We start from the raw sequence: 21,740 nt of genomic DNA, 5'->3' as shown, positions 1-21,740 counted from the left end.
GGCCTCTTTCCCAACAGGTTGGACTTGCCTTGGGCTACCTACAGGCTCTTGGTCCTGGACACGGGCCTCCAAATTGCAGCCCCCCAGCTCCGTCCCTCCCTCAGCAGTAGCTCGGGGCTATGGACGCCAACCTTCTTGGGAATGGGTTGCATTACCTCAGAAGTATCTTTTCGGCTTTCATCCCTCTCTCTGACTCTATGTCCCATGTCCTGTATGTACAAAGAGGCTACTGTGGAACAGCTCTAGTTTGGTCGGTTGGTAACTGGATGAGAAAAACAACAAACCCTTTGGATCTCTCTGGTGATTTGTAGCTTTCAAAACATTATCTGCCCTCGCCGGTTGGGCTCAGTGGATAGAGCATCGGCCTATAAGGGTCCCAGGTTCGATTCCGGTCAAGGCATTAATCTGGGTTGCGGGCTGGATCACTGGTTGGGGTGTGTGCAGGAGACAACCAATCGGTATGTCTCACTCACATCGATGTTTCTCTCTGTCTCTCCCCCTCCCTTCCACTCTCTCTAAAAATCAATGGAAAATTCCCTCAGGTGAAGATTAACAAAAACAAACACACAAAGAAAACAACTTTGTAAAAAAAAAAACCTATCCTGTAAAATGGGCAAAGAGAAATCCTTACAATCTCTACCAAAATAGGAGAATTTGGGATTTCTCAGCACAATGGCTTCTGTGTGTACACCAATTTTTTTTTGTTGTTTTTTTCATTTTGTTTCACTACAAGTTCAAAGGTTGAGACCTGGTAACTTTGCTTTTTACCAAACCACTGCACTTTAATAAACAAACCCAATCCTGTCCCACACCTACTCCCAAATCCTTTGGAATCTCGATCCCTGGTTCAGTTTCCCCCTTTCCAATCCTGTAATCAGACTTGGCATAGAGCCTTTGGGTGCTGTGTCCCCAGAGCACGGAGGCTTGAGCTGTTTGTCCCTGAACTGCCATAGTTGGCCTCAAGGTTCTGCAAGTCACAAACCGCTGGATAAAATGTGCTTGCCCATGGCCTGGAGGTGACACAAATACGATGTCTGCGATCTCAATCCAAAAATCTCCTATCTTTTCCAAACATTTGGACCTTTTCACCCCAAATCAGGCAAGCTTTGAAGTATCCGGAGCTGTTCATGCATAAATAACACAAAACATGGTACTTTTTAGAACATTTATATTTATATATAAAAATTAAATATATATAATATATAGTGTGTTTGAGACTAAAAATATAGTACATAATATTTTTTAAAAAAGGAAAATGAAAAAAAGGCAGAATAGGAAAAGTTGTGAAGGACACACAGATACACATTGCTAAAAATCTACGATGGTCTGTCCTAACAAAAATATTTTTCTCTCTTCTTTTAATTATCATGGATCCATTTAGTATTGGGGTTCGGGTGGGGAGAATTCTTTTGGAGCCAGAAATGGAGGTTGTAACCCCAAGAATGGTTGGGATAGAAAATGTGACCACAGGGGGCCCTGGGTCTCTTTCTGGTGACATTGGAAGCAGCCCAATCTTCTGAGTCACTATTGCTAACGAGAGTGAGCGGAGAGTTTGACTGTACTGGCACCTGGGCTGCTCTCTCCCCAGTTGGGGGTATTCACAGGGGCAGCATCTCAAGATCTCCAGACGCTCACAGAGGAGCCCATGGCCCCCTCCCCAACACTTGACAAGACCACTGGCTGGAGCCATCACAAAGCCAGCAGGGGGCAGGAGACTGGTAAGAATGAGTGAGTTACATGCAAACAGAGTTGTTTTTAAGAGCAGGCTTGTACCGGAACCACCAATATGCACAGCAAATGTCTCCGGGAGCAGGCCCTGGCCCTCACAGTGATGCAGGACAATGGCATTCTGCCTCCCCTCCATCTCCCAAGCCACGTCTTTCTGTCCTCTCCTCAAGGCCAGAGGTGAAAGGTCAGGACAAGCTGATCAAGGTGAGGCCTTTCAGGAGGCTGGCCTCCAGGAGGCGAGAGGAAGAGGGAGGGGGAGCCGGGCAGGGAGAGGCAGAGAGAAGGGAAGGGGATATTTAAATGCTAATTTTATAGCCTCCTCACAAAAATAAATGCCTTCCCAAAGGCATCCCTGGGTCTGTGCACTTCATTATCACTTCCTCGCTGGTCCCACCGTGGCCAGGGGCTTCACAGATGCCTTCCACGAGTGAGTCCCCAGATGCGGTGGCCTGCAGAGGCAGGGCAGTCCCCTGGCCCGCACACAGGGCACCGAAGTGGCAGAGAAGCCAGGACTCTGAGGCTGGGCGGCCTTGGCAGTGTAGCAGTGGGGCAGTGTCCACACAGCAGAGAGGCAGTAACTAAGCCAGTTCAGTCCAGCTGGGGTCTTGGTTTTAACAGCGTTTTCTGCAAACCCCATAGTGACAGACCACTTGATTCCATTTTAAGGAGCCCAGGACTTGAGGCTGGAACAGAGTGCCAACTGGTTAAGGAGAGGGCCCCGGGGGCAGAGGCCCTAGGGCCGTGTGCTCCACCCTGGAAAGCAGGAAGGCTGCCTCAGTGATGCTGGGTGAGAAGACACAGTGCCTGGAGGCCTGGAGACCGTGGTCAAACCAACCATTCCATCCCAAGCGAAACAACAGCACTGCTCTAACCCCTGGCCACTTCCTTTCTGACTTAAGGTTTTTGCTTAATGCAAACTCTGTGGGTGGGCTGAGGGGTCCAGGATTTAGTGGTCCACGAAGAAACAGTGGCTCACCCAGCAGCACAAGAACCGCTTCCAGATCCAGAATTTGTCAGAAGTGCTGACAAATTTGAAATTTGAAAAAGAGCACATCTCCCCCCACCCCCCAGAAGGTGGCCGGCCAGTGCCCTGTGTGCCGGCCACATGCCCTTCCCACAGGCCCCGCCACAGAGGGCTCAGCTGTCCTCAGGCCTTGCCCCCAGTCCCCACACCTCAGCCTGCAGGCTTCCCCTTGTAAGTGGTCGCTGGGCAGGAAAATGCCTCCCTTGCTTGGTACCCAGGAGGCCCCAGTGAAGGTTAAGGGACAGCGAACAGTGAAGTGGCTCTGTCTCAGGCCTCAGAAGATGAATGCTCCCTCAACGCCAGCTGAGTGACCCAGTGACCTTGGCCCCCTCCTCTCCATCATTTCAACAGAAGGGGCCCAACGCTGCAACCGAAAAGGGGGAAACAGGAGACTCTGACCAAACCCCAGACAAAAACGACTGTTGGAATATTCCTGTGTAACAGATCACCCCCGGCTTTGGGATTCTGTAAATCAAGATGCATGAATTTGCGGAGGAGCCCGCACCCTTAACGGGCCTTCTCACTGAGCTCACACACAAGGACTGCGCAGGGCGGTGTCAGCTTCCGGTGGGGGCGGGGGGGGGGGGGTACGGGAAGGAGCCAGGACATTTCCAAAAGGGCAGGTCGCCAGGGCTCGGGCCCCTCCTGGAGGACAGAGGTAGCTGCGAGGCCAGGAATGTCACTCACAGACCCATCCAAAGGGTGCCCGTGGCCGATGGGCGCGTAACTCATGAAAGCGAACTCGATCATGAATGGCGACCACGAGAAAGGCCGACGCGCATTCTGGGCATCACACAGGAGGCCCCACCTGTGTCGTAGGGCTGAGCGAGTTGGGGTGCACTCCAGGCCCTGCTCTGGGGTGGGGGAGGTCCACACGGGTTTTCTTTGGAGTGCTGGTTCTCTTTGGTTAGCAGGCGGCGGCTGAGAGCCATGGGGACTGTGTGCGTGCATGTGTGGGTGTCAGCATGGGCCACGGCCGCCTGCAGTGCCCTCTGAGCCACCTAACCCAGTCGGCCCTGCCTTTTACCAGGCGCCCTGACCCCTCTGTCCCCTAAAATCTGCCAACACTTGACAGTGTCTGGGGCTCAGAATGCCCCCTCCCTGCAAGTCTCCCACACAGGGCCGGCCAACCCGAGCTCAAGGCACTGCAAGCGGAGGAATAGGATTGATCCAAGAGGGGAAAAAAGACGCTTAAGCAAAACCTGTGTGAAGAGCACATCTCCCCCCACCCCCCGGAAGGTGGCCTCCAGGCAGCCGTGGGCTTGGGCTGGTACAGGTGTCTGAGAGCCAGTCCCCTCCCTCAGCCTGTCGGAGCCCATCCGCAAGCCAGGTCTCACCACGGGATGTTTAAAGACTGAGACAAAGTGCTCGGAGACAGAGGAATGGTCGGTGCCAGGGATCTGGTGGAGAGCAGGTGCCCTATCCTCCCCACGGGAGACTTCTATTTGGGCGGGGGACCCCCTACAGCTTTATTACCTTTTTTTCCCAAATGAGATGTTTATTATTGTTGGGGTTTTGTTTTGTTTTTCTTTGAAAAAATAGCCTACAGTACTCCTACCCTCTCACCCACATCTCCCCAGGCAGGAATTCAAACCAGGAAGTGGGGCAGACTGGGGAGAGAAAGGGGCGTGGGTGGGCTCCCCTGGCATGGGTTCTGGAAACTGCTAGGTCACTCACAGTCGTCTTGCTGGTGAGTCAGGACACAGTCCCTGGCCTTTCCTTCTTCCACGGTGACCCCTGACATGTCTGGCCAGCCCAGCACAGGGAAGGAAAGGGGGCAGCTATGGGGACACCTGGATCCCGCTGTAGACTGACAGACGGGCGTCCGCAGTGGGCTGCCAGGATGGCGGGCATTTTCATCTCACTGGAGGAGGGCTGGATTTGAACTCAGTGCCAGGGCTGTTCTCTAGACAGAGGTAAAATAAACCCCAGGGCCCTTCTGCAGTCCTGAGGGGGGGCGGGGGGGGGGGTACACGGGGTATAAATGCAGACGACAGAGGACCGGCCAGGCCATCCTGTTTCCACCTCTATGTGCCAGGGCCACTCACCCTCCACTGCAAGTCCCCAGGCCAGAGCCCACCACTCCCACACGAACCCCCTGCACGCCCGCCCCGGGAGACAAGAGGGGCGGGATGGGAAGGGATAGGAATGCCAAAAAGTGCCCCCCCTCCTCTGCTCCCCACAACCTTCACCCTCCCCGGCCCCACCCCCTGGGGGCAGGTCAGAGACACACCCTCCCGCGCAGAGGGAAGGGCGGGCCCAGGAGGCTGGGCAGCACCTCGGGTGGGTGTTTCGGGGGAGACCTGTCCCCCACCTGCCACGGCGGAAGGAGGACGGCTGGTCGGGGACAGGAGCGACGAGCAACGCCCCTGAATATCAGGGAACCGCGTCTGCTCTGCCCCGCAGAGACGCCCGCCCGCCCCTTCCACGCGGTCCCCGCGGGCTACACGTGCGTCTGCATGCGCTGCTGGAAGCGCTGGCCGTAGTCCGAGTGCTGCGACGTGTAGGAGAAGCGCGTGGCCGTGGCGTACTTGCCGATGGGGTCGTAGGCCTCGAAGGGGGTCCGCTCCAGGCCGGAGGGGGGGCCCTGGGGGTAGCCCAGGCGGTAGGTGGGGTACCCCGTCGCCCCGGGGAAGGGGTGGGAGCTGTAGTTCTCGTAGGACAGCTGGCTGGCCGTGTCGGCGCCGGCGGGCGCGGCGGGGCCGGGGGCCGCGGGCTCGGGGTAGTCGGCGGCGGGCGCGCGGCTGTAGGTGCTGAGCTGCGCGTAGCCGCTCGAGTGCGAGAGGCGGGAGGACGGGCGGCCGTCGAAGCGGGCGGGGCCGGGGGCGCGGTAGTCCGCGTAGAGCACCGCCCGGGAGGACGGCCGGTCCTCGTGGGCGCGCACGTTGTAGTAGCCATTGGTGGGGTCCTGGGCAGTGGGAGAGGCGGCTGGAGGGCGCTCCCCTGGCGGCGGGGTTTCTCCTACCTCGCCGTGGCCCTGGGGACTTCCTCTGCTCGCCCCTCTGTTCCCAGCAGATACCTCCTGCCTCCCCTCTCCGACCTGCCCTCCTCCCCATCCTCAGCCCCGAGGACCCTCTGCCCCCCGCACCCCCTGCACCCCAGCCCTAGGGCCCGGCCCCTTCCCCCTTCCCACCTTCATTTCATACTCCTCCCGGGTGTCGATGGTGTCACAGCGCAGGTCCTGCTTTAAGTCCACGTCGTCCTTGAAGGACTGCAGAGCAGCAGGAGTGGGCATTAGGAGTCCGGCTCTTACCCCCCACGCAGCCCATCCCCACCCCCAGAGGCCATCCTTAATGGGAAAGGCCGGGGTCCTGGGTGGGCTTGAGGCTGGTACCCCCGCCCAGCGAAGACTTGAGATGTGGTGGGAAGAAGCCAGAGACCTGGGCTCTAGCACAGTTCTGTCACTAACACACAACGGGACCCGGCTTGCTCGTTGCCCCTCTCAGGGATCCAGCAATGAGGCAGTTGGAAGTGAAAAATTCTAGGGGTTTCAATTCTGACACTGCAGGGAAAGGAGGGGGCAAAGGAAGTCTAGCCCCCCCCTCCCCCCCCAGCTTCTGTTGGTGGGAATTGCGCATGTGCGTGTGTGTGGACCAAGGCCAGCTGACCAAGGGAGGAGCGAGGGACAGTGGTTATTAGAGAACTGGGGGTGGGGTGGGGGGGAGCAGTCCCAGGAGTGTGATGAGGGGAGTGGGCCAGGGCAGGGCAGGCCCCTTACTGAGTAGATGGCTTTCATGACGCGGGTGGCTGTGGAGACGCTGGCGGTGTCGTCCTCCCGGTCAGAGTGCATGGTGAGTGGCTCACGGTTCACCGTCTCCACCTTGATGTCCAGTTTCCTGAGGGTCACGTCCTTGCGACCTGGGACAGGGGAGACGGCCTGGACGCTCGCTGCCAGTCTCATAGGGGTGATTTCGGGGCCCACCTTGACTGGGAAGTGCTACTGCCACACCCCGGGTCCCTCCTCGCGAGGCCGTGCCTCTGGAGGCCCTGGGGTGGGCGGGGAGGGCCGGGCCACGGGCCATACTCACTGCCTTTGCGACGCCGGTAGAGGAAGAACACCAAGACCACGAAGGAGAAGGTGAGCAGGATGCCCGCGCCGATGGTGGCTCCGGCGATGATGCCCACAGGCAGCACCTCTTCAGATGAGAAAGGAAAGGAGCGGGTAAGGACAGAGCCTCGCCTCCCTGGGGCTGAGCTCCGTGCTGGCTGAGGACCAGGCTGGCCACAGCCGCAGGCTCCCCGGGATTGTGCTCGGGTTGCCTTACGGAAAGGTGGGATTTTGGAGGAAGGCCTGCATTGTGTTTGGGTTTGGGCCAGAGCTTAAGCGTGAGCAGAGTGGAGGGCGTGGTGATACCTTATCCTAGCTTCTGGGGCATCCCCTCCACCCTGGCCTTGGTGGCCCGGTCCGTCTGTCCCTCTCCTGTCCCCCCTTCCTATGAGCCTTGGTCTCTCCCTGCTGGCTGGGCTGTTTGAGGTCAGCTGTCTCCAAACTCTCCCATCTGCCACCTGTGTTCCGACCTCCTCCACCACCTCAGCATCGGGAAGGCCCCCTCTGCACCCACCCACCATCCAACAGCCCACCTCGGTTCCCTGCCCCCCAGAGCTGAGAAGCACCTGGGACTCCAGCTTTCTCTCCCCTTCCGGAAGTCCTGGATGGGTCAAGGCCCCTCCCCTGCAGAGCCGGGCCTGCTGAGCTCTGCCTTACTCTCCACTCTCTTCCTCCACCACCTCCTTGCTGGCACCTTCAGCTGAGAACTGATGGATCCCGTTATTCCCATCTCCCATGTCAAATGGCTAGTTATATATGTGTGTGTGTGTATATATACTGAGTGGCCAGATTATGATGACCACCCCATCAGTACTGCGTTGGGCCACTGTTTGCCTTCAATACTGCGGCGATTCTTCTTGGCATTGACTCCACGAGATGTTGAAAGGTGATGCGAGGAATCGGACACCATGCCTGATGAATAGCACTGTCCAGTTCTGTGAGATTTGATGGCTGTGGAACCAGCTGCCTCATGGCTCTTTTAACTTCGTCCCACAAATGCTCAATTGGATTGAGATCTGGTGATGGTGGGGGCCACCTAAGCAAGGTAAAGTCTCCCTCATGCTCTTGAAACCACTCCTGCACAATACGAGCACCGTGGCATGGCGCATTGTCTTGTTGGAAGAAGCCGTCTCCATTGGGATACCCCATCAACATGATAGGATGAACTTGATCAGCAATGATACTTAGGCATGTTGTGCTATTCAGATGTTTATAATGGTCTGGCCCTCTAGCAACTTCAGCAGGAAATTATAGCTAATTTGCCTACAAACGTCAGGTGGTCATAATAATCTGGCCACTCAGTGTGAGTGTGTATATATATATGCCTTCCTCCCTCTACAGACATAAAAACTTCCAAAAAGGTCAAAGGTAATGCCTGTTGTTGTTATACTAGAAGTGCCTCGGAGGAGGGGACGTGTCTCCCATCAGACTAAGGATCCTTGAGGAGGTGGGGAACCGGAACTCCCTGGGCCTCTGTCCTCTGCCAGGTATTTTATAAATATTCTGTCCTGTAATCCTCACACCAACCCAGTGAGGTAGGCTGTTCCCTTTCACAGATTACTTGACATTCCTCCAGCTGAAGTCATTTGCTGCCACTGCGTAAGTTCCTCCACTAACGTTCCTGAGGGCAGGGACCACGTGCACATTGGTCCCTGCAGCCCTAGCACGGGGCCTGGCATATAACAGATGCACAACACACGTTTCAAAAAGTAAGTGGCTTTCCCCCGCTGAGCAATAGGCCAGGTTCCAGTGGGGAGGCCCACGCCAGTGATCTCCCTCTGAGCCCCGCCCCGGGAGAGAGGAGGGAGCAGGACCCCAGGCCGTCCGGCGCCCCGGCCACCAGCCAGCACCGCTGTCACCTCGCTCCTCCAGCTGGATGATGGCGGTGCCTGGCCCGAAGCTGTTCCAGGCAGTGCAGTTATAGTGGGTCTGAAAGTCGGCCTCCATGACGTTGTTGATGGTGAGTGTGGACAGCACCCCGCTGCCGGAGTTGGTCCTCTCCACAGTGTAGCGTTCCAGGGTCCCCACCTCCAGGAAGTTCTCCTTCCAGGCCCACGCCTGTGGGGAGGACAGGGGGGTAAGAGAGGGACAGGAGGTCAGAACACCTCACCCTTCCTCAAGGCGTGTGCCCTGTGGGCCACACAGCCCAGCCCAGCACACCCTGCCACAAGCCTAAGTCACTCTGACACCCACTGCCTCAGACCTTGGCATTGAACCTCCAGTCCGGGAGGAGCAGTGGCTTCCACACATGACTGAGGCATATGCCAGAGACATTCAGACATACCTAGGGACGTTCTTTAAAATGCCCATTCCTGGGACTTATCTCCTAAACAGGAACCTCTTTTTTTTTTTTTTTAATCCTCACCCAGGAATATCTTTATTGATTTTTAGAGAGGGAGGGAGAGAGAAACATTGGTGTGAGAGAGAAACTTCGATCGGCTGCCTCCCATATGTGTCCCTACCAGGGGTCAAACCCGTAAACTCTTGGTGTGCGGGCCAATGCTCCACCCAACGGAGCCACTCAGCAAGGGCGGAATCGGTGGGGGTTTTTTAAATATATTTTATTGATTTTTTTACAGAGAGGAAGGGAGAGAGATAGTCAGAAACATCAATGAGAGAGAAACATCGATCAGCTGCCTCCTGCACACCCCCCACTGGGGATGTGCCCGTAACCAAGGTACATGCCCTTGACCGGAATCGAACCTGGGACCTTTCAGTCCGAAGGCCGATGCTCTATCCACTGAGCCAAACCGGTTAGGGTGGAATTGGTGTTTTTATAAGGATCCCATGCGATGTATGTGACGTGGGTGCACCATTTGGGGACCCCTGATGTTGTAGAAAAAGCCCTGGGTGGGGGAGTCAAGAATACGGTGCTCCCTGCGGGTCCCCCTGTGGCCTCCCTTCCCTCTCCGGGCTGTTTCCTCACCTGTGACGTGAGGGGACCAGACTGGACAACGAGGTTTCTGCCACATAAGCCAGTCCTTCCATTGTACCCTAACCCAGAGCCAGCCCCGCGCAAACCTGCCGCTGCCTCGGGACACCCAGCCACAGACGCTCATGAAGAGCTCTCACAGGAGAGGGGGTCCCAGGCTCCTTCACCCCTGGGCTCCCGGAGGGCAGTCCCCATGTGTCCCCTCCCCCCGAGGGGAGCGTGAGGGGTGGTGCTGGCCGAGAACTGGCTCCCGCCCAGGATCAGCTGTCCCCACTCGGAAGCAAAGCCCCCAGGAGCGGGGCCACTCCTGGTTCGGCAGCCGCGGTAATGAAGTGTCCCTGGGCAGCCCTGCAGGCAGCCAAATGGTTATTAAATGTGATGAGGGGTTTGACGGTTAATGGCCACGGAAGAAATTAATGGCTCATGGTGTGGGGAAGAGGAGGAGGGGGATGGTGCGGGAGCTGGTGGAGAGGAAGGAGAAGGGAGGGGAGTGGCTGTGGGACGGGGTGGGAAGGAGAGCCGCTGGGCAGGGCTGAAGGGAGAGGCAGAGGAGGGAGCAAGGAAAGATCAGGAGGAAAGGAAGGAGATGAGGGAGGAGAGCAAGAGTGGTTCAGTGGTTCAGCATCGACCTATGAACCAGAAGGTTATAGGTTCGATTCCCTGTCAGAGCACATGCTGGTTGCAGGCTCGATCCCTAGTGTGAGGCATGCAGGAGGCAACCGATCCATGATTCTCTCTCATCATTGATGTTTCTATCTCCTCCCTTTCTGAAATCAATTAAAGAATAAAATAAAAGAGTGGTGCCTGGGGAACTGTCCATGAACCTTGAGAGGGCGCCCCCTGGCCTTCCACCCCTGCTGTCCTGCTGTCCTGTTACTTGTCACGTGCCCCATGTTAGGGTGATACTGAGGTTCAAACGCTAAGCAATTGGATCAGGGTCACACAAGTCAGAGCGGTGGTGGGAGCGTCTGTGGCTGGGTCTCCGAGGACAGAGCAAGGAAAGGGACAGACGGACTTAAAGTGGGAGGATCAGAGAGCAGGTGCTGACTGCCCCACGCCCCGTGCGTCCCAGCACTCACAATGCGGTCTGGGGGAGGTGTGCTCCCGATGAAACACTCCACCTTGCCGCCGTCTCCCCTGACAGCGTACTGCACCGCCTCGCTGGAGATAATGGGGGGCCCTACAAACAGAAGACGCAGTCAGGGTCAGCTGGAACCCGCAGCACCTGCCCCCCGGGCCCAGTCCCTCGCGGGCCACTCACCGTTCACGTAGAGCGGCACCTCCCGCTCGGCCACTCCGATGCGGGGCACGATGGCCCGGCAGGTGTAGGTGCCGGCGTCTGCCTGAGTCACTGACTTCAGCAGCAGCTGGTTGCTGTTACTCAGCACCTGGGCAGAGAGAGCAGCCTCGGGTGGGGAGCCAGGAGGCCTGGGCCCCTAGGTCCGGGGGGGCCCCGCATTGGATGTATTGGAGAGAAAGCAGGAAGGGCCACAAGTGAGTTCCCAGAAGGGAGGCAGGGTCAGGAGTCTGTCTGGTCCCTCCCCCGGCTCTGAACAGGTTGGCATTTAAACACACCAGCGCTGCACGGGCAGACAGAGGCAGGTGGGCCAGAGGGCGATGAGGTCACAGAGGATGCGTCTCTCCGATGATCTGCTCTAGTGACAACTTCACCCTGAAGCCCCTCTTCTGCCCCAACTGCTCAATGCCGGTCTCTGGAGGGCTGTGAACTCAGCCTTTCCCTCTCCCGTGACCTCTCCAGCCCCCCACCTTGGATGCAGCCTGCACCACATCCTTTGCCAGCCCAGCGCCTCCCCTCAGCCCTCCCCCTCCTCCCACACACGCCAGCAGGCCCCTCCCAGGGCCCCTGAACCGGACAGTTGTTCTTGGAGGAGGGGTGGGAGGTGAGCGCAAGCACTGTCCTTGTCCTCTAAGTCCCAAGACCTGAGAAATAGCCCAAGTTCAACTTGAAAACGAATGCGGCCCCTCCCTAGATAGCTCTTGCCTCCCAGCACCCTGGAGAGGCAGCAAGGGGCTTACCATGTTGGAGTCCTTTTTGGTCCAGGTGAGGGTGAGGGGGGGGTTCCCAACCCAGACACAGGTGAGCGTCACATCAGAGCCAATGTCTGTAGTCGTAGGTTTAGGGTCAACCACAATCCGGGGGGCGACTGAGGTAGAGGGCAGCGGGTCGTTAGGGTCTCGGTGCCATGGGGTCAGCTCCCATCAGCCTCCTCCTCTTTCTCGGCCCTGCTACCCCCCCACCCCCCGTCCCGCGTTTCTTCCCCGTCTCCTCGGCCTCATGGAGCCTCCCCACTCCACCCAGGCCCTCCCTCCGCCCCAAGCCCCCCCCCGGCCCTCTGCCCCCGCCCCTGCACGTGCAGCTACTCACAGTGGACATTCACTAAAGTGCTGACGTTGGTGCTGCCCACTTTGTTGTAAACCTCACAGGACACAGGCTCCGTGAAGAAGGAATAGTCAACATTTGTCTCATAGTGACTCTCATGGGCATCTTCAATGGAGAAGCCGCCCTTGGCCCATCTGGGGGAAGGGGCAACACGGGGGGGGGGGGGGAGGTTAGGGCTTGGAACCACTCACCACACCCAGGGGCACTGCCCTCCCCAGAGGGCCCCACGCCCTGCTCCTCACACCTGTAGCCCAGGATCTCAGGGTTGGCTGTGGCCTGGCACGTAAAGACAACACGCTCGCCCTCCTGCACCGTCTGTGGCTCGATGGACAGGGTCACCGTGGGAGGGTCTGCAAAGCAGGGGACAGGAAGTCAGGGTCTTTTCTGTGCCGCCGGTTTCCTTTTCTCTCCCTGGCGCGTCCGCTCGGGCACCGTGTGCAGATCTGGGAGTCTGCGTTGGCAGTGTGCCAGCTCCAATAAATAAACCTGTCTTCTCCATCTTCACCCACATCCCCCATGGACGCTGGGGGGCCATCTAGAGTGATGATCAAGGGTGATACCAAAGGGACAGATTAGTCAATGGGTGTAAAGGCCAGTGGTGGCCACTAGATGTCAGTGTGGGCTCCCCTGGCTCATTACAAGGGCTGGGGGCGGGGCATTTCTCCAACTGCTGCCCAGATCCAACCCTCCCCAGGGCAGAGGTCATTTATGGAGCACGTACCAGCTGGCAGACTCCATGCTAGAAGCTCTGACACTCTATCTCATTTAATGCTCACCACCCTGAGAAGCAGGTACAGGCCCGCATTCCTTATCTGAAACCATGTGTTTCAGAATTTGGAATTTTTCAAATCTTAGGAAGGTAATAGTGTGCCTGGGCTGTTGACCATGCCAGACCTCCAGCAGGGTCCGGGCCACACCCATGGCCAATACAGTAATCCCTCTGCAGCGAAACGTAGGGCTATTCAGATTAAGACTACGAAGAGCCGCAGTTCAGGTTTTGCCACCAAATCTCTGTTATTTTGGAATTTTGGATGAGGAGTTGTAGGCCTGCATTTTATTTCCTGCAGGTATACAGAATTGGAAACTGAGGCACGGAGAGATTAAATCATTGCCCAAAGCCACACTCTGGTTCAGACCCGGGAAGGGCTTGACGCGTCGCTGATGGCTCTTCACCAGTCCTCAGCGCCCATGGGTCAAACCAGGGAACCCTCACAGGGGCAGACAGTGAGCCTGTCCTGGCCCCTGGAGGATTCTGCTGACTTCTCCGCGGTACCCACATCTCCCGCCCCCGCTCCCCCTGCTCTCCCCGGCCAGCTCACGGTGCACATCAAGCTCAATGGAGGTCTCCCTGCCGCTGGGGGCGGCCTCGTTCATGCTGCGGCAGGTGAAGACACGCCCGATGTCCAGGTCTGTGGGGTTGATGAGCAGCAGGCTGACGGTGGTCTCCCTCTTCCCGTCCTTCAGCAGCTCCTGGGGCGGGACCAGGGGAAGGCAGGGTCAGGCTACGAGCCCCTCCCTGCTCTCAGGATGGCGGACTCCGAGCCGGACTCCGCTGGAGGGCGCTTTAACCTAAAGCTCAGCCCCGTCCCCAGACCCAACCTCTCCTTGGGTTTTGTTTTGTTTTTAATTAGTAGATTTTATTTTTCAGAAAAGTTTTAAGTTTAAAAAAGAAAAATTGAAAGAGAATGCCCATGTGCCCTCTTCCTTCACCCCCCTCCCCACCCCCCGGTTCCCTGTTATTAACATGACCCATTCGTGCGATCTGTGTGTTACAACCAGTATTGACAGGTTACTACTAACGCCTGTCCATAGTTTACATCAGAGCAAATTCTGTGGGCTGCCAACTCTGCCTCATGGTTTTGGTTGAGCCTGATTCCTGGAATTCTCTGAGTCCAGCTCAAGTCCCTCCTCTTCTGCTAAGTCTTCCTCGGCCACCTCAGGCCCCAGGACTCTCCCAGCCTGCACCTGTGCCCCTCGCAGGCAGCCTGTCCTGCACGATGCTCTGGGCTCGCTCTGCCCTGCCTCTTGGGCACTGGGCCCGGGTTTTTCTGAGTTGGGTCTCTCCTGCTGGTCCGTAAACTCCTCGAGGGCAGGGAATGAGCTCACAGGCCCTAAGTCTCATACTTATCATACGGACTCTGTGGATCAAAGGAGCCCGGGGGCTGTTCTCCTATTGCAGGCTGCCCAAGGCATGCCACGCTATGAGCCAAAGTTACACCCTTCTCCCCTGGGTGCAGACTGGCTCCCTGTGCTGCCTGGCAGAGCCAGTGCTTTAATGAATGTAAAAGAGGGGGGTGGACAACAAGTGCCACTAACAAACCAGCTTGTTTGGTTGCCAACATATTTCAAAACATGTAGCGCTGAAGGAGGAAAGGAACAGAGTCTTTGGTGGTGAGAGAGTCAAGCACCACGGAGGCCAAGTTCTCGTTTGTCAAATGGTGAAGCTGAGGCCAAGGAGAAGTGAGCTGCCCAAGACGTCAAGGGCGGAGCTAACCCAGCTGGCCCTGGGGCGGCCCTCACAGGCCCACAGGTGAGCATCCCTCTCCCGCCAGGGGAGGTGTCTGTGCAGCTCCTAGCCAAGGGCTGGGTACACATGTTTGCCCGCAGCTGGCAGAAGGAGCTCAGAACAGGAGATCCCCCGTGAACTCTGCCAGGTGATCCTGGGCAGGCAGCCTGCTGCCTTGCTCTGCCACAGGCTCATCTATGAAATGGACACAGTGATCCCTGCCTCCTCAGCCTATGAGCCAGCTAGAGGAGGGGAAGGAGGTGGAGGGCAGGGTGGGCAGAGCAGTCTGACCTAGGTACAAACCCAGCTCTGCCGCATGCCAGCTGTGTGACCTGGGGCAAGTCTCTCAACCTCTCTGATCATCAGCTTCCTTGCTGTGAGTTGGAAATAACACTAACTCAGGAAACTCCTGTGAGGGTCAGAATCACGGTCCACAGAGAGCTTCGCATCCACAGCGCCTGACACAGTGGGTGTTTCCTAACGTGGCTGTTCTGACCACCGTTCTTGGTCTCTGCTCAGGACTGAATGGCATCATGAACCTGGAGATTCATTTCTCTGCTCTGGGCCTCTTTTCCCAATCATATAACAAGACGGTTGGTCCAGGTGACCTTTAAGGCCCCTTCTCGATCTGCATCCGAGTCAGACTCAGAGAGAAAGGAAAGATGACCTGGGATGAGGCCCAGGAGGGGGTGGGGAGCATGCGGGGTCTCACCGTGCTGGCCACAGCGCCCTCCTGCTGCGTCCCATCCCGGAACCAGATGATGGTCGCCGCAGGCTTGGCGTTAAAGGCTCGGCACGTGAGGTTGTAGGGGATGCCTGCTTGCAGCAGCAGTACGGGGCCTCCATCGATCCTGGTGTCCTCAGGGGGGACTGTGGGAGAGAGCAGAGCAGTCGGTCCAGGGTCCAGCCCTGCCCTGATGGCCGAACCCCTGCCCTGGAGGCATCCCTCTCCTGGTATGTCCACCCTGGGGGAGGCAGTGCCACCCGCACCCCCTAAACGGAAGTCACTGCATCTGTGCTTTCGTGTGGCTTCACCCAAGGGCCTCTGCTCGCAGCTTCCTGCCCTCCTGCAGCCATTCTTTCACAGCCTGGACCGTGTTCTGATACTATATCCCGCCATTCTCAAGGCTACAGACAGATGAGGGGAGTGGCCTCAAATTTGGAAAGTGCAGGGCTAGCTCAGGGTTTGAGTACAGCTCCTGGGGGCGGGGGGAAGGGCAGCGGCCTGGCACAGAAAGGTGCTTCTTCCGTCCATTCCCTGCTCTCGGCTCCTCTGCCCTGGGGCAGCCAGAGGAGCAAGTCTGCTACAGCCGGTCCCCAGTGGCTCTGACTCCTGTCCCTGCTGGCCCCGACCCGTCCATCACAGCCGGCAGGTTCCTCTCTCCTCAGCGCAGCTAAGACCGGGCCCCTTCCTCGCTCACACACCTTCAGTGGCGACCATCCACAGTGGGCAGGAGGTCCCAGCACCTCAGCCTGCGGCTCAGGCCTCCTGCACTTGCTCACCTCCTCATCTTTGCTTTTGCCCCTTTCCTCGCAGCTTCTGTTGAAGTGCTACCCATCCTATTTGCATCCTTCTTGCTGCATAAGGCCTTCCCTGCCATGTCCCCCGCCCCCAACACCACCTCCGTGGTCCTGGCCAGTCACCCAGAGCTCCTCCCACCGTGCACCTAGTGTTTGGGTCACTGATGCTGATTATCCACACCCCCACCCACCAGAATCATTATTCCTGGAAAAGCAGAAACCGGTCTCACTACTATTTAGTCTCCAGTGCCTAGCACATGGCTGAAGCCGGCTCTCGCCAAGTGCTTCAGACATTGAGATGCAGGAAACCGGGTCCCCCTCCCGGTCCTGTCCCCATGGTCCTCTACCTGCTCAGGTGAACCGGACCACGAACGCCCTGAGGGCAGGGACTGCTGCCTCTTTTATCTTAAAGCTCCAGTGTCCAGCCCAGAGCTGGGTGGTGAGCAGGTGCTCGGGGCTATCCCCTGAATCACTGAGCACGCGATTGATGAGAGACAGGCGGACCCATTCTGATTACAATCCTCTGGTCCACCTGGTGTTCACGGGCCAGAAATGCAAAGGGTTTTGCCGGTTGTTTGCTGGGAAAGACTCAGAGGGGCTGAGGCAGTGGTCAGCAAACCGCGGCTCTTTGGCCCCTTGAGTGTGGCTCTTCCACAACGTACTGACTTCTGCGCATGGGCCACGAAGTTTCAGTCGCACTGTACATGTGCGCCCGCACGTGGTATTTTGTGGAAGAGCCACACTCAAGGGACCAAAGAGCCGCATGTGGGTTGTTAGCATGAAGGGAAAATGAGGTCTGAGGTCAAGAATATGCAGGCCCCTGTGAACTCTAATGTCATCTACACTGAATGCTCGTCAGGTGTCCAAGTGCCCTGTGCATACGCTGTCCCTGAATCCCCAGCACCACACGTCTGTCATTGCTCCTTTCATGGTAAATGCCGTGACGCCCAATTTACAGAGAAGGTGCTGAGGTTCAGGGAGGTGAGCGGATGTCTGAGCTCAAGGGCAGGGCTGGGAGGCGGACCCGGCCCGCTGACCCCGAGCCAGGCTCCTCATCACTGCACTGGAGCTGTCACCGCTGGGAGGAATGAAGGAGCCGTAGGCCTGTGGGTTTAGATGATGTCCGTGTCTGTCTGGGGGCTCGGAAGGCAGCTTTTCAAAGTCTCGCTGCAGGAAGAGGGGAAGGCCACTCTGTGAAGAGGGCAGCCTGGGGTGGGGTTTGGAGGAGAGAGAGCCCTGAGGGGCATGGCTGCTGATGGGGGGGCGGGGGTGGAGGCCAGCCCCGTGCAGGGAGGCTGTTACCGGGCACGGGCCACCGTCCACATTGACTCTGTCCTGCCCAGTGCCGGGGCCCCAGGTTGCCCTGAGCAAAAGCTGCGTGTCCGCAGGTAAGCGGGGAGGATGTGAGGAATGTCCCGCCTTCTCATTGCCTCCTGAGACCCGCAGGTGGCGGGGAGCTTGAGGATTGGAGAGAGACAAGGAGGAAATGGAAGCGGTCAGACTAACCTTTCTTCTTTGTGGCCGGGGGCCTTTTCCTGCTCCCCTCGCCCGCCCAAGTCGCCCAGATGAGTACAAAGGTCCACACCCTCAGCACCAACCCTGCCCTCCCGACAAGCCAGTCCGCTCTCCCACTCATGTGGCTCTGCCTCACTGGCTTGCAAGCTTTTTAACAAGTTACTCCTCCCTGCAGGGCTCCCATTTATAGTCTCCTCTTCCAGTCAGCCTTCCTGGATTGAACCAAGCCTCTGGATACCATGATAAGCCCCGTTCCTGCAATGTCTAGGGCAGTGATGGCGAACCTATGACACGCGTGTCAGAGGTGACCTGCGAACTCATTTTTTTGGTTGATTTTTCTTTGTTAAATGGCATTTAAATATATAAAATAAATATCAAAAATATAAGTCTTTGTTTTGCTATGGTTGCAAAGATCAAAAAATTTCTATATGTGACACGGCACCAGAGTTAAGTTAGGGTTTTTCAAAATGCTGACACGCCGAGGTCAAAAGGTTCACCATCACTGGTCTAGGGGCTTGGATGGCCTTTCTCCATTTCTCTTTAGTCCTCTATACCATTGGGTAGGAAAGGAAAGGGAAGGGAAAGTAATCAGACCTTCTCATTCGGATGGAGCTCTCCAGGGCACCTATTCTAGCACCTAACACCGAGGCGTCCGAAAGGGAAGTAGAAGAAGCCCACGGTTCCGCTGGAATGCCTGCTCCATGGGCTCACACTCTCTAAGCAGGGATGGAAGATGACGTCTTATCTTCCCACGCCCACCCCTGGCGGTCAACTAACGCTTGCTCCCCAATCTCAGGCCTGCTCCTCGAGAATTCTTCCCATTCCGTCCTCACCAGAGAAGAAAAGCAAGTCATCTGCCAGCCTGCTGTCCTAGCCCTTCAGGGCCTTTGCACCCAACAGTATTGGCTGTGGGGTTCCTCCCGAGTTTGCCCGGACCCCACAGCTCACAGCTCCTTGCACAGACGGCAGCAAAGCCGTAGCCGCTAAGAAAAGGCCGGCTTCATGATGCCACGTTACCGATAAGAAAACTACTGTCCAGAGGTCGTGACCTCTTCAGACACTTGGTGCAAAAATGGCCCAGGTCTCCTGGCTCCCAGTCCAGGGCTCTGCCTGCCACACTCAAAGGATTCGCAAGCCTCCCCCCAACCCCAGGAAAACACTTCCTTGTGTCTGAGCTCACTCATCTCATTACCTTGCTCCTTCCTCCTATCCCTCCTGGGGGCTGCCCCGACTTCAATGAATTCTGGTTAGAGGAAGAAAAAGAGAGGGAGCAGGGCAGATCAAACAGAGGCAGGAAAAAGGAAGGGCCCGAGGTGATAACAAAGAGGAAGACAGAGGGTCACAGGCCGGTGGAGTCAGGCACAGACAGACGCAGAAGAGAGGCAGAGGCCCAGGGAGAGCCACTGAGCTTGAGGGAACAGAAGGACAGTAGAGCCAGAGATCCTGCAAGAGAGGCTGGGCATGCCCTGGCCAGTTTGGCTCAATGGATAGAGCATCGGCCTGCGGACTGAAGGTCTCAAGTTCACTTTCGACCAAGGGCATATGCCTGGGTTGTGGGTTCGATCCCCAGTAGGGGGCATGCAGGAGGCAGTTGATCAGTGATTCTCTCTCATCATTGATGTTTCTCTCTCCCTCTCCCTTCCTCTCTGAAATCAATAAAGAAACAAATTTTTTTTTTTAAAAAGAGAGAGGCCGGCAGTGGAGCAGGACACTCTGGCACTGTGTGGGGGAGAGGCCCATCATCATGGAAATGGCCCTGGTGCTGCCGCAGAGGAACATGGGCCCTGCGCCCCTGGGGTGGCAGCTGAGAGACAGTGCCCCCTCCAGGGCCCTCCAGTCCTGCTCCCCTGCTCCCCGAGGAGGCCTCCAGGGGACTCTGAGGAGGAGGGTGAGTGCTGAGGGCGGAAAGGGGGCGGAGGAGGAGCGGAAGGGCTGGGTGCGGCTGAGAAGGAGCAAAGGGGGCAGGTTCTGGGGTCGGAGACAGCAGAGTGGGAGAGAGAATGGGAGAAGCTCCCTCTGCCGGGAGGAGCTGGGAGAACAGGCAGGGTCTCCACCAGCCCAGCCCTCTGTCCTGGCCCAGGGAGCCTGTGTCCTTGGACAGCCTGGGCACAGGATGCCAGAGCTCACACCCCACATGTCCCTCCGGTGGCTGCCCAAGCCCCCATTTCATTGTCTTCAACCTGGATCTGGCTCCAAAAGAAATTGAAAGAATGCCCTAGCTGGTGTGGCTCAGTGGATAGAGCGCTGGCCTGTGGACTGAAGGGTCCTGGGTTCGATTCCAGTCAAGGGCACATGCCCAGGTTGTGGGCTCAATCCCCAGTAGGGGGCGTGCAGGAGGCAGCTGATCAATGATTCTCTCTCATCATTGATGTCCCCCCACCTGCATCATTGATATTTCTCTCTCTCCCCCTCTCCCTTCCTTTCTGAAATCAATAAAAATATATTAATAAGAAGAAAAGGAGTTGAAAGAAGGAGAGGGGAGGGAAGGCTAAGGAGAGAGAGGGTCATGGGGCAGGCGTGAGGCCAGGAGCAGAAGGAGAAGGAAGATGGGAGGGACTGCCAGGTGCCAAGAGAAAGAGGCGGAGGAGTGGCTGAGGGCACCGAGGGGGGTGGGGCTATTACTGAGCACGGTGAGCTTCGCCCGCCGGGAGCGCAGGGCGGCCTCCGTGGCCTGGCATTCGTAAGAGGCATCGTCAGAGAGCTCGGCATCTGTGATCTCCAGGTTGTACTGCCCGGCGTCCGCGGAGCCCACGACCCGGTACCGTGGCCAGGCTGCAAGGACAGAAAGGGGGAGCCCAGCGTGAGCCCATCCCCACGTGGGAGCCAGCCCGAGTGACCCGCGCTTACCCTCTGCCCGCTCCTCATCCCCACACCAGGGTCCACACCCCACTCCCAGCCAGCGCCACCCTCCGCGCTCCCTGGGAACCCATCTCGTCGGATAGGGATGAGGTCCCAGATGTGGGTGCCATGACGTCATAACCTCCCACAGTGAGGCTGGGGGCCATAACGCAGAGGAGGAGGGACAGGGTGGAGACGGGAGGTGGGGAGGGGGTGGAGCAGAGCAAATCTTAAAGCAGTGTGCAGAAAATGGTCCCTCGTAATAATAGGAAAGACAAAAAAATAAATGTGACAACAGAGAAAGAAGAGGGGGGGGGGGGGGATGTGGGACATTGCAGCACCGACATGAGCTCAGGGGCCAGAGGAGGCCAGGAAGCCGAGGCCTCACCCTCACTTGCCCAGGGAGGGATGGTGGGGCAGGTCCTACCAGCTCCCTGCGGAGCCCGAAACCAGAGATCCTGTTCCCTTAAGAAGCCGGTGGCTGTGGCCGGTGGACCTCAGAGAGTCGGGCTCTGTATTCAGTCTCCCTTGCTACTGCCCAGCCCGTCACTCTCCTGCCCGCCCCCTCCAGTGCCCACATCAGCTCCCTCCCACTCTCTCCCTCTGTCTGCAGGCTATTGATTCTTCTCACTCCATATCCATTGATCTCTTTCTCTCTCTCTCCCAGTTTCTTTACCTTCCTATCATCAATAGATCCACCAGACCTATCTCTTCCCTTTAATCAGATTGCTTTATACAGACAGATCTCCCCCTCCCCCCTGCATTAATACATGACACTCACAGCAAGTCATCCCAACCCCTCAGACAATAATAAACAAATACAGCCCCTCCCAGACTCGGTCCTTACCCGGCTTTGTGGTGTTTTCACAAAGTATATTCTCATTTGGTTCAAACTCACAAATGCACGTATAAGGCGACAGGCCTGGGACTTTTACACTATTTTATACGGTGGCAAGCCAGGGCCCAGAGAGGCGCAGTGACCTTCCTAAGGTCACCCAGCAGGTAGGTGGCAGAAGAGCACTGGCACCAGGGCCTGGACTCCTCATCTCCTCGGCCAGGCGGCCTCTCCAAAGAATCTCTACTTACTTTGGAATTCAGGAGGTTGGGTTTGGGTTTGTTTGTCTGTTTATTTATTTAACTTATTACCAACTCATATTTGCTTCAGCGCTGGCTCCAGGGCGCTTAATAAAAGCTTGTTGAATAAATAGATAAATAAGTGCTCAGGCT

General features: G+C 57.2%; 1 protein-coding gene across 2 annotated transcripts in view; it reads right to left on the bottom strand.

Annotated features, from left to right (window-relative positions):
* Positions 1–1,151: 1,151 nt before the first annotated feature.
* Positions 1,152–21,740, bottom strand: part of KIRREL1 (kirre like nephrin family adhesion molecule 1) — a 105,976-nt gene continuing 85,387 nt past the window's right edge. The window contains exons 3-15 of one of the 2 annotated variants that reach the window (XM_059674879.1): positions 20,298–20,447; positions 15,352–15,509; positions 13,453–13,603; positions 12,378–12,483; positions 12,119–12,267; positions 11,770–11,897; positions 10,994–11,168; positions 10,812–10,912; positions 8,660–8,858; positions 6,781–6,888; positions 6,471–6,610; positions 5,886–5,963; positions 1,152–5,660 (exon numbers count right to left, since the gene is read on the bottom strand). In XM_059674879.1, the coding sequence (XP_059530862.1) occupies positions 5,196–5,660; positions 5,886–5,963; positions 6,471–6,610; positions 6,781–6,888; positions 8,660–8,858; positions 10,812–10,912; positions 10,994–11,168; positions 11,770–11,897; positions 12,119–12,267; positions 12,378–12,483; positions 13,453–13,603; positions 15,352–15,509; positions 20,298–20,447 (2,108 nt within the window). In that variant the 3' untranslated portion in view covers positions 1,152–5,195. The remainder of the gene's footprint in view (positions 5,661–5,885; positions 5,964–6,470; positions 6,611–6,780; positions 6,889–8,659; positions 8,859–10,811; positions 10,913–10,993; positions 11,169–11,769; positions 11,898–12,118; positions 12,268–12,377; positions 12,484–13,452; positions 13,604–15,351; positions 15,510–20,297; positions 20,448–21,740) is intronic. The other variant, XM_059674880.1, reaches the window with a different exon arrangement.

The sequence above is a fragment of the Myotis daubentonii genome, chromosome 18 (genome assembly GCF_963259705.1).
Source record: "Myotis daubentonii chromosome 18, mMyoDau2.1, whole genome shotgun sequence".
NCBI lineage: Eukaryota > Metazoa > Chordata > Mammalia > Chiroptera > Vespertilionidae > Myotis > Myotis daubentonii.
The sequence above is the reverse complement of the archived record's forward strand: the minus strand, read 5'-3'. Positions and strand labels throughout refer to the sequence as shown.